This window comes from Dendropsophus ebraccatus, chromosome 8 (genome assembly GCF_027789765.1).
Source record: "Dendropsophus ebraccatus isolate aDenEbr1 chromosome 8, aDenEbr1.pat, whole genome shotgun sequence".
Classification (NCBI taxonomy): domain Eukaryota; kingdom Metazoa; phylum Chordata; class Amphibia; order Anura; family Hylidae; genus Dendropsophus; species Dendropsophus ebraccatus.
Window position 1 is genome coordinate 44,104,473 of NC_091461.1, and position 17,175 is coordinate 44,121,647.

Consider the following 17,175-nt stretch of genomic DNA (forward strand, 5'->3'; position numbering starts at 1 on the left):
AATCATATAACCATTTCATACACTAAAGATAAGAATACGTGTACCTCTCATCTCAGGATAACCTCTCATGTGTGTACATAAGGGTTTGCAACGTTTCTGAACATTATATAACATGTATATGGCATTATGCATTAGATTTTGTTATATAGACTCATTTCTGTACAGTTGTCCCTGAGCTAGTGGGCGAAGGCTAGCCTCCATGATGTCTCCCATACAATAATACAAAGAAGAGGGGATGCTGCAATGATATGTCTCTATATGGATCCTAAGAAGTAAGAGCAGCATAGAGAACAGTAATGAGTAGAGATGAGCGAACCTCCAGCATGCTCGAGTCCATCCAAACCCGAACTTTCGGCATTTGATTAGCGGTGGCTGCTGAAGTTGGATAAAGCCCTAAGGCTATGTGGAAAACATGGATATAGTAATTGGCTGTATCCATGTTTTCCAGACAACCTTAGAGCTTTATCCAAGTTCAGCAGCCCCAGCTAATCAAATGCCGAACGTTCGGGTTCGGATGGACTTGAACCCGAATCCGGTTCGCTCATCTCTAGTAATGAGCAATATCAGCTGTAAATCAGGACCTAAGGTGCCAGCTGATGTGTAGTGTATTTGTGTCTCTCTCTCTTAGTGTTTCTGATTTCTCCATTTGTTCCTCCTATTTCCTTCTGCCTTACTCCAGCCCTCAACAAAGTCTTGTTTGTATGGACAGTATGCAACCTGATCTCTCACCAGTAAACTGTTCTTCAGAGTATATGGACAAATATAAGCTTAATAAGAGGAAAAACATTTTTTCTGATAAGATATACAGCCATACTGGAGAAAAGTACAGGACTGACATTGGACAGTGATGGTAAACTTTGCTTCTTAGGGTCCTGTTACATTGAGCGATTTTTACCGATTAACGACTAACTATAAACGGTCGCAAACGAGATTGTTTATAGTTAACCTGAAATCGTTCACCATATTACACAGAGCAATAATCGTTAGTTACGATTGTTACTATGATCGTTTATTCCTTCTGATCCCAGAAGAACAATTAAAAATGTGCTATTACACTGAACGTTTAGTGAAAAAATGCGGAACTTGAGCGAACAAACGTGGAATTACAGCGAACGATTAGTGAACGATTAACGATAATTTTAGGTTCAGATCTATATCAACAATCAACGACATACGAACGATTTTCCGATCGTTGCCTGAAATTACATAGAACAATTATTGTTTTAATTCGAACGATTTAATGATTTTTCGCACGATAATCATCCCGTGTAATAGGGCCCTTGGGGTGAGACTAAGGGCCCACTTACATGGTACATTATATATAAAAATCCTCTTTTACAGTCAGCCCATACACCAACACCAACCATCAACCCCAAAATGTAATATCAAACTGTACATAAGGTGTTAAATAGCACAAAAGAGCTTAGCATGTTTCAACAGTTCAGAACATGTAATCATAACCAAAAATTTAGACCCAGATTCAATATGGCCGAAAATATGTCCTGAATTTGTTTTCTTCCCCCAGCATCTCTTTACCATACCTTTCATAATTAGACATTTGCTATTTAGTACAGCTCTATGCAGATCATATTGAAATGGGGAAATCTAATTTGTTCCCCGTCATCTATATACTCAAGTATTGCTTCCTTAAAGAGGATGTACCACCAGGTGCATCCTCTTTAACCTGAAGTCATGGATCGAACAGCGCCGGCAGGGGGAAGCAGGTGCCGCGGTCCATTTTTCGAACCGAGGCCCGGTTCCCGTGCACGGCGCCGTTCTATGCACAGGAACCGGCCGGTGCTCAAGCACTGGAGGTGGGCCGTCCCGTCCCCAGTGGGAGGGAATTCCCTCCCCTGTATGACGCGGCTCCCTTAGAATGAATGGAGCCGCGTCATAGAGGGGAGGGAATTCCCTCCCACTGGGGGCGGGCCGGCCTACCTCCAGTGCTTGAGCACCGGCCGGCTCCGGTGCATAGAACGGCGCCGTGTACGGGAATCGGACCTTGGTCCGGAAAAAGGACTACGGCACCGGCTTCCCCATGCCGGTGCCGTTCGATCCGTGGCTTCAGGTTAAAGAGGATGTACCTGGTGGTACATCCTCTTTAACATGATACATATGTGAACATTGTCTTTTCCAGGAATAATTGTCAATATGTCAATATTTGTACTTTAATACAACGCACAGTCAAAAAATAAATAAATAACTATAAACACATCAGGATCCAAAGTTGCATTCATTGGCAAATAATAGAAGGTTTACCTCTCGTAATGCCTCCGAGTGCAGGTGGCTGCACTGGTACTTCCTGGATTCCCACCCAATTCATCGTAAATATGTTTCCATTGCCTCCGAGCTGTAATCTGTACAAAAGCAAGAGGCGTATTTATTTGAATAGTAATGTTTTCTATATTACAGTCTGCAGAGTACACATTTTACATCAGGCAAGAACAACATTGTAAAATGATCTACAAGAACATTTTATATAGCCGAGAACTGTATGATCCATAGATTCAAGACTCTTGACTCAAATTATTGGTGGAAGAGTTATTACCCTGCCCTAGTTTCTGTAAGCCACAGAGGGGGTTTATTACACTTGACTACATCTTCACTCTCATATGTTTTCAAGACAAAGAACCTGATTTACACTTATTCCAGAACAGCAACAGGAAAAATAAATTTAGCATTTCAGCAGCAGTTGTGAAATGTCAAAGGTAAATATCAGCCTTTAACCTGTCCCTGTCTGCAAAGCACACATCCACTTTACAGTCCTGGCTCTTATAGGCATTTAATGAGTGAACAGAATGCCCTATTGATTGCAATTGGAAGATGATGGTTTTTGTTCTTTATGCTTACATTTATGGCTTAAATGCATTTGACTATACAGACATAAAAAGCTAAAGTGCACAGATAATTAGTTACAGGCATCCAAACTAATGAGAACAATACATTTCTTTAATAAACACCTTCTTTAAGGGTAAGGGAGAATGTTTTTGTTTTTTTTACATACACATATTGCAGCCTTCATTTATATTGTGATTAATCACAGCAATCCTGACCATAAAAAAATTAGGTTATCTATTGCCCTGGTCATAAAAGATAGCGGCTTGCAAGTGGAGGGTGTCATGGGGTAGATTGGGTAGTACAGTAGGTCTCAGTCTTCTTTACTTAAAATTTATGATAGGGCTCCATAGTTACTGTATTCAGTGTCATCGCTTATCAGTTTGCACATTGGAATATTGAGGTGGAGCTTTCCATTATGAAATCTAATTCAATTATAAGTCTATTTCAATTCAAATTATACATCTAATTCAAATCTAATTCAATTATAAAAACAAACAAACAAACAAAGAAAACCTTCTTGTTTAACAGTTATGTAAAAATAACGCTAATAACATTTTTCTGGTTGAGATTTTATGTTTTCATAGATGTCAAATCATACTGGAGATATTATGTAACTGAATTACAGTAGTGGCTTTATTGCACCTGTTAAAGGTGTCGCTCAGGATGGTGAAAAAAGAAAAAACGTGTGAACAACTAAAAAATAACGTCCGCTGTTTGCAAAAGACGTCATTACATGATCATGATTTTGATGTCAGCGCAAACAATGTTCGTCATTTTATACACTGTGTGCATTCAAGTCAATCAAATCTTTTTAAATCGAAAAAGCGGCCGCCATTTCTCTTTTTTTGACGTTGTGTGAACACAGCCTTATAGTGTGCTGCAGCTAATATAATTCCTTTTTAGTCCATCATTTCTCAAGTAAACCAAAGTAAATGTGTTGAGCAGCGTCTTCATATTCTAGATTGTTTGTCCTGAAGCCAGAATGGCTGGAATGGACTATTTTGTGAGATTGTATTTGCAGACCTTACATACTGCTGCCTAACGCATGACCTCATATCCTAGATCCGCCGACTGCACGAACCTCATGTCTAATGTTTACATGCATGCGAAGTTAGCGAGGGAGACTATGGCTCTGATTAGAGTATCTCACAATTAAACAGGAATAGGTTTCATTTAATCAAAGCCGAATCTGGAAACAATTAGAGATGACATCTTTCATTTCTCTGTTGGACTTGTCATCTGGGAGTGTGTGTTATAGCTGAATGGTTTACATTGGGGAACAAAAAAAAAAAAAGGATCTTAATCTTTTCTGCCTTATCTAATGTTTTCTTGGTTCAAAGAACATAATGTTCAGTCTGTGACCATCAAAATGTATTTGTGAGCTAAATATAGAGCGCTCATGCCAGATAGCATTAGTTAATAAAAACGAGTGGAGAGAGTTTTCGGAATAACTGATAACTTCCTGTTTATCCGCTCGTGGCATTTCACCCATTAAGCTATTTTACACTACAATTAAAGCAGATAAGTGCAAAACCCAATTTCTTAATGGCCGTTGCTGCTGCTGATGATTATGTTTTAAAGCTTTTAAAAGACATTCCACATTATTAGACATGAGCAGATGTCAGGTATTTTGCCAAGCGGAGTTTTCTTTTTTATACAATCTTGGCTGCTTATACAATAATAAGCTCTTTCTTAACATGGGAAAAAATTACAGACCCAACTAATTTCCTTGACGGGGAAGAGTTACATGTGTTTTCCACTTGTACATTTTTTTTTTTTTTTTTACGACAAGTTTACAATAGTTCTAAAGCTGGAATTAATCAGGCGTCTCTCCAAGGCTAGTTCAATAAACCCCCTATGTGAATTGCTATTCTGAAATATTGTTTATTTAAGCTTTTACTCCAAATTTGTTAAACAGAGGAAAAGTTACATTTCACAATTCGTTCTGCTAGTGCAATCTCATGAGCTAATGCATTATTTTCTAAGGTGTTCACTGGCAAAAGCCTGAGTCACCCCCAGCAGGAAAATCTATTTGTGCAATAGCAGTTACTGTAAATGAATAACAGAATCCGCAGTAAAGTGGAGAGCTTATTGTATTTGTGTGTTGGAACTGGGTATTAAATTCAAAGACTTGTGGGGCAATATATTGATTCTGGTTACCTGGCTCAGTTAGAGTTACCTGTCTTATTCCTTGTGGTTTATGTTCTAATATCTATATCTATCTATTTAAGAGTTGGACAAAACCCATTTGTCAGGTCTCCAGGACAATGAGAAATTCTACCCTGGTGACTGGATTTTGCTGACTGCTCTTCCTGTACATTGTGGCCAGGTGCTTCCATCCAGTGTATGGAGCTATATGCTGAGGTAGTTGGTGTAGTCTGCTACAGCCAGGCGGAGTAGGCACACTGATAATGTCATATAATGGTAGTGCTGTGTGCTCACCCTGCATTAGGCTAAATTCACCTAAATTCACACCATGTATATTTTCAATTAATCATGTCCTTTGTTGCAAATTGCAACACCGGCCGTGATTTATTGAAAATATACATGGCATTGAAGTCTATGGAATCCCGGAAGTGCACACTCTGTATACAATCTGTCCGGGATTCCTTGCGGCCACACGAAAAACTGACATGCCAGTTTTGTGCGGCCGCTATTCATTGAATAGCGGCTGCACAAAACTGACTGTGCAGACAATGTAAAGTGCAGCTCCAGCCGCACTTTACATTGTGTGCTATGGGTAATTGGAACGCGGGCACACCGAAATGTGCCCACATCCCAATTCTAAAGAAATGAAGTTCACCCGGCCACTACTGCAGTAGCGGCCGGTATGAACTTCACTGACAAGGACCGTTCTGTGACATGGCTGTGTCACAAAACGGCTAGATGTCATACGCTGTGTGAACCCAGCCTTAGTCTGTTAATAGAAAGGGAAAACATATACTGTATACAGTACCCGATGTTGTCTTTTGCCAGCATGTGGAATGTTAGTACATGGAGGGAGTGAACTCCATGCCATGACTACTGGGAGCAGATAAGAGGCGAGTTGCAGAAAGTCCTGCTGTGACTAATAGGAGATGAGATGGACTACCATGACTACTGAAGAAGTAGAGAGGAGATTTAAAGTGAATCTACCAGCTGAAATTTTTATTCCAAACTGCTGACACTGTTAGGTCAAGACGACACATAGAACCTTTAATATATTGTCTGTGCTTAAAAAATGTAGAAACATGATATTCTCCAAAGCAAAGTGTCAAAGAGGTGTTCCCAAGTTCTTGAGGTGCAGGAAGCTGGAATGCCTCCTCATTTCCCTTCTATACCTACCCTGCTTAATTAACAATGAGCTGGAAGTAGGGATAGGGATAGCGAAAGGAGGGGGAGTGAGGAGGCATTACAGCCCTCAGCAAGAGCTTGGGAAACAATCTTTGACACCATCAATGTACGGAGACAAAGCATTTCAGCTCTTGTTTACTTCCAGGTGCAGCAGCTGTGCTGACCAGCTATTGACCAGCTTATTCTGTGGATAGGCCATCAATTATTTTTCCTTAGAAAGCTGAGGTAATGAGGAGGGACTTCTGCTGCAACTATTCGGGAATCAAGGGAATGCCCTACCATAATGGAACTACAGTATACTATAATAATTATAGGGGAAAAGTTGAGGGGATGGGAGAAACTCCTGGGGTGCCATTTACAAAAGAAATGTAAATTAACTTTAAACTCCTGGGTCCAAATGCAAATATGTCTCTGTATGGAATACTAATCACTTATGTGGCAGAGGGGTCTTGGGCTAAGAAAGAAGGTGGAGGTGCTACTGTTAACCAACATATCCACTATATTTCTATAGTTATGCTTTATTCTAGTTACATGTACGGCCAGGCTCAAATATCTCTGGTTACATTGCATTTGGCTGCTATTTTATGATTTTATTTGTGTTTTTATTTTTTTCCTTTTAAATGTGCATCAGTAGCTCCTTATCTAGGTTTTGGGACTCACAGTATGTTATTCTGGCTCCTGCCTTTCAGACCTAACTCCCAGATCTCTTTATTCCATATACAAGAAGCGCTCAAAAATAGACACACTCTTTAATGCATCAGTTTGATTAAGTAGAACACTATATATGGGAACCTGGGAGCAAGAAAAAGTAGAAGAATAAAATATTCACAACACTTACTGTTTCATATCCTCCCAGTTTTTGAGCAGCTTGAAACATAGTCCAAAGGTTAACTGTTAGAAGGACAATAGGTATTTAGATAAGCATTGCATTATCCAGAGCACCTCAAACAAATACATATGAAAAGATAACAATAGACTCATAATAAACAGATCAAACACAAAGACGGAAATCTGGATATATTTCACAGTGGTGCAGAACACAGTTGTATTTCTTTCAGCATAAGCAGATGTAATATATGATGAAAAATTAATGAAATCTGCACATGGAGAAAGCTTAGAGACGGTTGTTTATAGGCCGTGCTATACATGTTACATGGCTTTGATAATAAAAATAAACCACAACATTTTTTTTTTGTTAAATACATAAAAATGATATATATATATATATATATATATATATATATATATATATATATATATAATAAAATACCAGTATATATAGCAAACATTCAGTTCTTAAACTAGAAAATCCTGTCTGTACACTAAAAGCAGATTAGACTCTAACAGAGGAAGTGTGACTGTCACAACATCACTTTTCTTACAAATTTACTTTCAAAATACCGTGATATTTAGCATTTTTAACATAGCATTACACTCCCTATCCCAATAATTATAAAAAAAACTAAAAACTAAACGCTGCTAACTTGTGCTTTACTGTTGAATGTTTTTAAGGTTATGTTCACACACCGTCAAGACAACAGCCGTTTTCCTTGGATGGACGTCACTGAACAACAAATAAGGATCGTTATTTTATAACAACATCCGATACTTTACAAACAAGGCCCATTGTTACAAAATAACGGTTATTTGGCGGTAAATGACAGGTGACCAATATTGATGGCCATCTTTTTGACGGTGTGAACATAGCCTTATGCCGAAAGTTGAAAAGCACTAAATGACTATGTATTTTATGTGGAACCAAAGGGGTTATGTTTCTTCTAGAAGACAGTGCCATAAAGACATGTGGAGACTTATAGGCCATTCGTGCTCCACTGGGAATTCTGGGATAAGGATTAGTGATGAGCAAATACTGTTCGATCGAAAAGATATTCAATCGAATAGTAAAGTATTCGATAGTATCGAAAAGTACATAGAATATTTGATAAATATTCGATAAGCGTTCTAATCCCCCCTTCCCTTTCCCTGAGGTGTCATTGTGGACTTGGTGAACCTCCAAGTGGTCGAATAGATGTTTTTCAATAATCGAATACTTGTTCCCATAGACTTTAATGGGATCGAATATTTGATCGAATAGTCGAATATCAAGGAGATATTCGTACAAATATCGAATATTCGAATATTTCACTATTCGCTCATCACTAATAAGGATATGCAAAGTATTCTTCTTTTGGAGGTAGCTTTCTATAGCGCGGCAGGGGGTGGATATAGAAGTCGCTGGTCACTTACCTCCCCGTTTCCAGCGGCAGGTCCTAAATCGCGCCGCCCCGTTCTCCTGTTCGGCTGCCGCTTCCTGGTTGGAATTGCGGCTTGAGACGTAACGTCTCAAGGCAGCTCAGACCAGGGAGCGGCAGTCGGATGGGAGAACAGGTTGCGCGTTTCAGGACCTAGCCCCTCCCCGGCCGTACACTAAAAATAACCCCAGCCTGGAGTACCCCTTTAAGGACCTATTACACAAAGCAATTATTGGCTGTACTTTGCTGATTACCAACCGTTCCAGGGGATAATTGCTTGGTGTATTAGGGCTTGTTGAAAGGTAACGATCAGCTGGTATGCACAATGTCGGCTGATTGTCATCTTCCAACATGCTGAAACCAAACGATCAGCACTGCAACGGTCTGCTGCGCACCGCTCACTTCCTCCTCAACCCATGTAATAGGGCCTTGAGACTGTGTCTAAGTGACTTCCTCTGGATCAACACAGTAGGGTAATCTTTATAGGCTCTAATCTTTTTTCAAACCTTATTAACTATGTGTCATTCTGACCACCATTGGGTCCATGTGACATAACTGATTGATGCGCTACCAAATTGGCCATATACCTAGTTATATAAACTGGGCTGAAAGTCCAGATATCCCTCCAGAACTAAAACCCTCAGATTACATATATGCAAATGAAAAACTTACATTAGCTGCTTGTCTTAACTGCAAACAGATTTATCCAACATTATTCATGCGATAATTCTTTAGGAATGTAACAATGATGGACATAAGATTAGCATTTTCCCAAGAAAAATGTCATATTCTTTACTTCCTAACAGAACAGTCCTGAATGAGGCAATGCTAAAGGAGGAGAAAACTATTACTGTAACTCAGTTACATTCATAGGCCCTTATCCACTTACTAAGTACACACTGCTTGCCATCAAATTAAAAGCAGCTCCATAGCCCGGGATTTAGCCCTATCTGTTTAATACTCTCTTGTTTATGGGACATTCAAGAAATTAAAATTAGACAACGCACCCTTCAACAGAAAACAATTTGGAAAGCCTAGCTGAACCTTCCAATGTTTTTCAAATCCATTAACAGATTTGCTTAGGTCTTGATTTAATCTAAATCAATACATAATGTAACAAAGCTGTTCAGAGAACATTCATTGCTCTTCTATTTCAAACAGTCAGTTTGGAGACAAACATTGTAATCATCTGCAGCTATTCAGATGCACCATGGCTGCCAGAGCTCCGCAGCAATCAGTGCCAATTAGGTATGTAAATTGTTATGTAAAACATGCAAAGGGGTGACATTCCTCATAAAAGGAACACATGGCTTTAATGAAGTGGGAAAATATTTCCAAGTATATATTACAAATTTGGGGAAAGGAGTTGGGGGAATAAAGTAGTGGTTGGATGGTTATCCTAATTGTAGGTAATTAATATTGAACACCATACAGCCAGTTGTTACTACTTTTACAATACAGCATACCACTTCTTTGACCTTTTGATGACTATACAAGACATTATATTTCTTTCTTTGCTAACCCTAAAACAACCACAGACCTACATAATACTATAGTCTTATGCACAACTGTAGTTCAAAGGGGTTGTCCAGCGAAAAGTTTTTTCTTTCAAATCAACTGGTGTCAGAAAGTTATATAGATATTTAATTTACTTCTATTTAAAAATGTCAAGTCTTCCCATACTTATCAGCTACTATATGTCCTGCAGGAAATGGTGTTTTATTTACATTCAGACACAGTGCTCTCTGCTGACATCTCTGGCCAAAACAGGAACTGTCCTGAGCAGGAGAGGTTTTTTAATGGGGATTTGCTGCTGCTCTGGTCAGTTCCTGATATGGACAGAAGTGGCAGCAGAGAGCACTGTTTCTGAATGTAAATAAAACAACATTTCCTGCAGGACATATAGTAGCTGATAAGTATGGGAAGACTTCAGAATTTTAAATAGAAGTAAATTACAAATCTATATAACTTTCTGACACCGGTTGATTTGAAAGAATTTTTTTCTGCATTATCCGAATTATCAGATCTTCCATATTGTTTTACACAAAAGCATTATAGTATATAGAGAGACATGATTAAAATGGATATAGTTTGCTCTGTTTGGTTCTGTATATCCACTTAAAAAGCTGTTTAAATTCTACCAGGGCTTGCAGAAAAGCCTGTGAGTCCTGTTTCCCCGCCCACACTGAGCTGATTGGCTACTTTTTCTAAATATACACCAATAGGCAAAATGCAGCCAATCACTGTGTGTGGGCGGAGGAAGAAGGGTTCTCAGGCTTTTCTATAAGTCCTGGCAGCATTTAAACAGATTTTTTACATGAATAATAAATCAAATGATAGAAAATCCCATGAGTAGAGAACTACCAGGGTCTAAATACTTATAAACAAGAAATATGCTAAAACTTTTTATAAAATGTTTCCCTCTTTTCAAAATTATTAAACTATTGTTTCTGTCTATTTTGCAGCTTTTGCTTCTAACTACCACCATATTATCAGCGGTTCGGGAGTATGCAAAGCTGGTTTAAATGAGTTGTTTAATTAAGATATGTCTCTTATGACCTTGGCGAGACAATCACTCCAAATGGATTACTTTGTACTGATATGTAGAGAAAATGACATTTCTCCGATGATAATGTAACAAAGTACAGAGTACAATGGTGCGGTGCCTTTGTACCTTGGATTGTATTGGCAATGTTAATATTGTTATATTTTAATTGACACGCTACTTCAATGCAAAATTAAGCTAAGCATAGTTTACAGTCAATACCTTGACAGGCCAAAAATGTTGGATTTGATTGGAATACTTTAGGTTTTATCATGCACTCTTCAGCTCTCGCACTATAATTTAGTGTTCATGGCTTAAGCTTCTAAACTCAATAAACAATGGCAAAAAATACAAATATTTGCGAAAACATTGGCAATTAAGGTTGGAAAACATAATGAAACATATTAACGGTAGGCAAGATCAATACCACCGTTTACCCGGCATTATCATTTATACAAGTGCTAACCCATGCAGGTTACATACAGCAAAGACAAAATATATTACATTCCTAAATACTAGAACTCGGTTCTTATAGGAAAGACATGTCTCCACATTTGACAAGCTATCATAAAGCACAAACCTATATCACAGTACTTCATTTAAGCATATATAGATGTAATAAAAATCCTGTACTTACTTTGCTTAAACCCTAAATATGGTATCCTCTCAATGGGCGTTTTCCGCTCTTTCATATATTTATACAGTTCTACAAGAAATGCCTGCTCATCGGCTTTGCACTCTTCACTCTTACATCCGTCTCCTGCTGCAGCCACATTGGGTTTATCCTCTGTTGTGATTTTCTTGCAGTTGCCGTTGGCAGTCTTGGCTTTTGGCAGCACTGCCTTAATTTCACACTTTACCTAGAAGAATCGTGCACAGTGCATGAGCTTTAATACCACAGCGTTCCAATTCACAGGCAAAATACATACTTTGACTCAAATATGCACACACACTAGGAGATGGAGGAGAGATGAATGTGTTAGTGTGTTGGGGGAAATGACTGCACGTGGGCTGATAAAATAATCTAGTGATTCCTTTCTGTTGGCTCTAACATATGAGAATACCTGACTGGTCATTTTATCCGAAATGTTTTTCTAAATCAAAACATGCAGAAAGTTCATTGCCTGTAAGAATTCTTTTTAACATAGGCACTTATAATTGCCTATGGCCCTTGCTATCGGTTGTGCTACTTATACATAGCATAAAAACTTGCGTCCATATAGAAGTGTGCAGCAGACATCTCTATTTTGTATGTAACCGATGCTCGACTGAGCATTTTGGGGTGCTCATGTGCTTTTTAAATATTCATGCTACTGTTCTAATGCGTCTTGCGTCTATTGCATTTTTGCTCTAATTTTTGCATATTAGATTTCAATATCCCTTCAAGGGACAAAATATACAAACAATCAGAATTGAAAAAATGTAATACTGTAGGTTACTGCAAGACCCAATGGAAGTGAACCAGGCACCCACCATTCTGCGCATTCTAAGCAGGACGCACCTGGTTAAAATCTTGGGTCTCCCATTAATTTCAATGGGTATTTTGTTACTCTTGTCAAGCTCTTATGACTCTTTGGCCTCCGTCAAGTAATAGTGGTCTGTGAATATGCTTGCCGTATACAGTATGCTGGGAGCTATCTCAATGCTAATGCAGTGTGAAAAAAGTCTCAGTCTGACCATAGACATTTACAGAACCCATTGATATAGACAGGACTGGTTATCAATTGTTTAAGGGGAGCTCCCAATTTCTCATGGTCACAGAGGTCCATGTTTGCAGCATGGCAGTGCCCATAGAAGTCAGTGGGTCAGTGAAAAATACAAACAATACACAGTTTAACATTTGTGTGCTGGCTGGGCTCCTACCGGTGGCCATGTCTTTTTAGCAGATTGGCAAATATGAATAACATATGGATGTCATATGGAGGCATTGCATGTGTTTCTTTTTTTTTTTTTGCTATGGAGGGTTTGGAGATAAAAAAAGTATGTGTGCATAAAGACCTTAGTACAGATAAGCCCCATCCAGAGAGCTACAGTAAGGGCCCTATTCCATGGGGCGATTATTGAGCGGATAATCGTTAAATCGTTTGAAACAAAGCGATAATCGTTCAGTTAAATATCAGTTAACGACACATGAGAAATCGTTGATCGCTTAATGAGAGCTGGACCTATTTTTTTTGTTGCTCGTTCACAAATTGTTCGCATGGAATAAGACGTCGTTCGCAGTAGCTACGAACGCAATAGCAATGACAAGAGGACTGCAAGAACAATCATAAGTAACAATCATCGTTCCGTGTAATTGGGTAAACGATTTCAGGTCGTTTGCAATAGCGGTCTTTTGAGATTGTTTATCATTAACGATTATCTGAACGATAATCGTCCAGTGGAATAGGGCCCTGAGTATCTCATGCAGCAGTGTACAAAGAAGCCTCATGTAATAATGAGTATCTACTTCCGAGGACTAATGGTCCCTGAGATTATACACTGCTAATATTAGTGAGTGTAAGCCCTTTTGTTTTCTAGTTTGCACAATAACGTTGAAGAAAGTTGGACAGACATCTCCCCCTGCCCAGCACAGATCCAGCATTTACCCACAAGGCTGTTTTGTTTATTCTCCGACTGTAAAAACATTCAATAAAGTTATTATGTCACCAAGATTAAGCTAACACTACATGACATGAATGGAAGAACACTGTCCTACTTTCAGCTCCATTCTTACGACAAAATCAGTCCAGTGTCAAACTAACACTGCATTTTTACAGGAGAAAAAAAAAAATCCTTTGTGCTAAAAATAGGCAATCTCCATCGGAGACACTGGAACAATAAACAATCAAGAGGCAGCAGAAATGAAAGTGAGCTCTTAAAAGATTACCTTGGCAACAGTTTTGCCATCACAAATATTGGAGGCATCCTTCACTCCGTTCACTGAATCTCTCCTCTGCGGGCATTGCTTCTTTTTACGTGGTCGGCCTTTCAGGTTTGGGGCTGGAAAAAAATGCAAATCAATTCATTAATGCAGAAGATGTAAAAAAAGAAAAAGAAAAATCAATTGACCTATTAAACATGGTGGATACTTTGTGCTCAACGTAGAAAAAAAGTTATCATTTACGAGGTTAATAAATTAACTGAAAGGTCAGACACACAGTTTCTTAAAGTTTATCTGTCATATAAAAGCGCTTATGGCATGTCCTAGCTATAAGGATTTGATTGGTTGGTCTCAGTTGTTAGTTCCCCACCTAACCACAAATAACCTGACACTTGTTCTACATAGAATACTTTACAACGGTGTCCTCCTTATTATCCCAAACAGAATAACATTGAAAGGTGGCACAGTATCTGATAGAGCTCATTCTCCCCCCCTCTATACTATGACCTATGCACAGGGCAAAGAGCATGCCTGGAAACTTCTCCCTAACAACTTAAAGGGATACTCCAGCGAAATTTTTTTTGTGATTCACTTCTATTTAAAAATCTTAAATAATGATTAGGATCATTAATTCCGGCCATAGGTAGCATTAGACAATGGCCATTCACGAGAAACGGCAGTTCTTTGTACAGTGTGTGAACATAGCCATGAGATCTGGAGAACTTCAAAAATTTACTGCGCTCCAGGAACATCACTTGAGTTGGTGAAGGTAGTATTTCATTTTTCAGGGGCGATAAAAGAGAAATCCAACATTCACCAAAAAAGTTTCCTCTACAAAAACTGCTGATTGTGAGCTACCCATAAACCCCAACTGAACAATCCCCATAATCAGATATACAACGGTGGAAAGCCCAGATCTGATGCACATCCTGATATAAACTGTTGCCCCAAAAGACTTCTACAGTATATGTATTCCTATTAGATATGTATTCCTATTAATCATCTTCAAAGTGTGCCACATGGTCGTCTGATGCGGTAACATGGCAAAAGTATCCAGGTGACCTGTCAGACTAAGGTGTTGCTCCATTCAAAGCTTAAAAAACAAGAAAGACTTTTTAGATAAATGTTACTTTACTATTTTGGGGAAGCAAAGGATCAGTCAACGCCCTTTATTTTGGCCTGTAATCTGTCAATCTGCAGTAATTCCAGAGTAATTCCATTTTATTGTCTCATTCTGGACTATTTTGGACTGTTTACATCCGTTATTGTGCAATGAGAATAAACAATTAGAAACATATTAGAATTCCTGGGAAAACACATGCTTAATTACAGAATTCCAGTGGCCAAATCAGAACAAGGACCTGGAAGTATTTTAATCATGTCATATAAAACTATTGTTTCTAAGCAGTCTCCAAACAACAAACTCCCCAGCACTTGAGGGGCCATATCACTACTCGCACTCAGTACCATGAAGCTAATATTACTGGTACTTGACATCACAATAAATGCAATTTTATCTGATCTGATATTCCTATCCCTCATAGAAAACCTCTCCTGCTCTGGACAGTTACTGACATGGACAGAGGTGGCAGCAAAGAGCACTGTGTCAGACTGGAAAGAATACACCACTTCCTGCAGGACATACAGCAGCTGATAAGTACTTGAGTTTTTTGAATAGAGATAATTTACAAATCTCTATACGTTTCTGACACCAGATTAATTTAAAACATTTTTTCACCCCTTTCAGATGGAACAAATAGCTGCCTCATTTACTTGTCTCAATACATTCCTCAAATACAGATGTAGTCTTTGTATCTACGTTGTCATCAAGATAGAGAAGGGTTGTGGTTCATTGACTCATGACTGTCTTGGTGCAGACCAGCAATGAATTAAAGAGGTAATCCTGTGAAGTAAAATCCATGTTCAATAATCCCCCCTCCTGGAGACTAACTGCTCCATACTTCCCAAGTTCCGAGTCTGCTGCTTTCTGCTCAAGAAACAGAAAAATGTGTCTGAGCAGTTCTCTCCATCTCGCTCTAAACTCCCTCTTTTCCCCTTCCTCCAGGGACCCTCATGTAATGAGTGATGCTGGGTGGCTCCCAGTAAGGTCACTAAAAAACCCTTGTGGCCTCACAGAGTGCAAATGTCCATCTCTGAAAGGAGGGGGGGGGGGCTTCAGAGTAGAACGGGGTGAGCTGCTTAGACACAGATTTCTGTGTCTTCAGCAGAAGGCAGCAGACTCAGAACACGTGACGGAGACTGATATAACAAGTATGGAGCAGAGTGTTAGTTTCCAGGAAGAGGGATTACTGAACATGTATTTTACTTAACTAGTTAACCCCTTCAATAATGTCTACCAGAGGAGGCTGAAAAAACAAACTGAGGAGTGTTGTGACTATTAGAAGTTTAGGTGCACTGTATTGAGACTGTGAAAAGTTAAAAATCTTTCCACAATAAAATGTCTGTGAAGGTCACGTGCAAAAAATGTGTAAATGATGAGAAACAGTGCTGTACTATGCTACATTTACACCATACTGGGATGAATAACAGAACAATGAACACGTAACAGCACCAACCACTGCCTCATACTACTACAGATGGTGCCCTAATGTCCTATAGAGATAACCTCCATGTGATGAATGGGAAAACCCCTAAATGGTGGTGGCCTCAGGGTAATTTCTCCTTTTGAACATGATAGAATCTGGTCTAAGATATAGATACCACTCTTATAATACAAAAGAGTATGTGTATATAACAAATAAAGGGGTATGTGAAACAAATATGCAATCTTTATGATGTATTTAGAGGGAATGTGTCTTCAGAAAATGTCATATTGTTTGAATCAGGTTTATACAAATTCTAAGAATTTCTCACGTCACTGTCTATTCCATAAAAATGCTGGAATCTTGGTGTTTTCACATAAGCCGCTAAGCCTAATAATAAGCTTTGATTCTGTAAAGATCCCTTTTCGGCAGTCATCTACTTAGCACAGGCGGGAGAAACACATATATACTATAGATAACACAGGCAGGAGAGACACATACATATACCATAGGTAACACAAATTTACATCATTTACATTAGGTGATTGTCACCTAATGATGATGATCTCCTCTCCCCTTCCATACTTAAAGAGAGTAGGGGCCTGCACTACCGAAGCAGTAGGAGAGTAGGGTGTTTCCTAAGACAAACCAATATACATAAACCACTGAGAGAACAGAGATATGTCATACATAGGAGCACACCAGCAAATGTCCCCTTCCTTCTGCACAGGTTACAGAGCATGTCAAGAAAACGCTCAAAAAAAGTCAATGATTCCCAGACTACATGTTCATGTGGTCTGT

At 38.9% G+C, this 17,175-nt stretch overlaps 1 protein-coding gene across 2 annotated transcripts in view; it reads right to left on the bottom strand.

The window, feature by feature from the left end:
- ARID5B (AT-rich interaction domain 5B) overlaps nucleotides 1-17,175 on the bottom strand; it is a 274,509-nt gene that overhangs the window by 49,798 nt on the left and 207,536 nt on the right. For both annotated transcript variants that reach the window (XM_069980286.1, XM_069980287.1), the window contains 4 exons: nucleotides 13,838-13,950; nucleotides 11,606-11,828; nucleotides 7,010-7,062; nucleotides 2,260-2,357 (listed from right to left, as the gene is read on the bottom strand). In XM_069980286.1, the coding sequence (XP_069836387.1) occupies nucleotides 2,260-2,357; nucleotides 7,010-7,062; nucleotides 11,606-11,828; nucleotides 13,838-13,950 (487 nt within the window). The remainder of the gene's footprint in view (nucleotides 1-2,259; nucleotides 2,358-7,009; nucleotides 7,063-11,605; nucleotides 11,829-13,837; nucleotides 13,951-17,175) is intronic.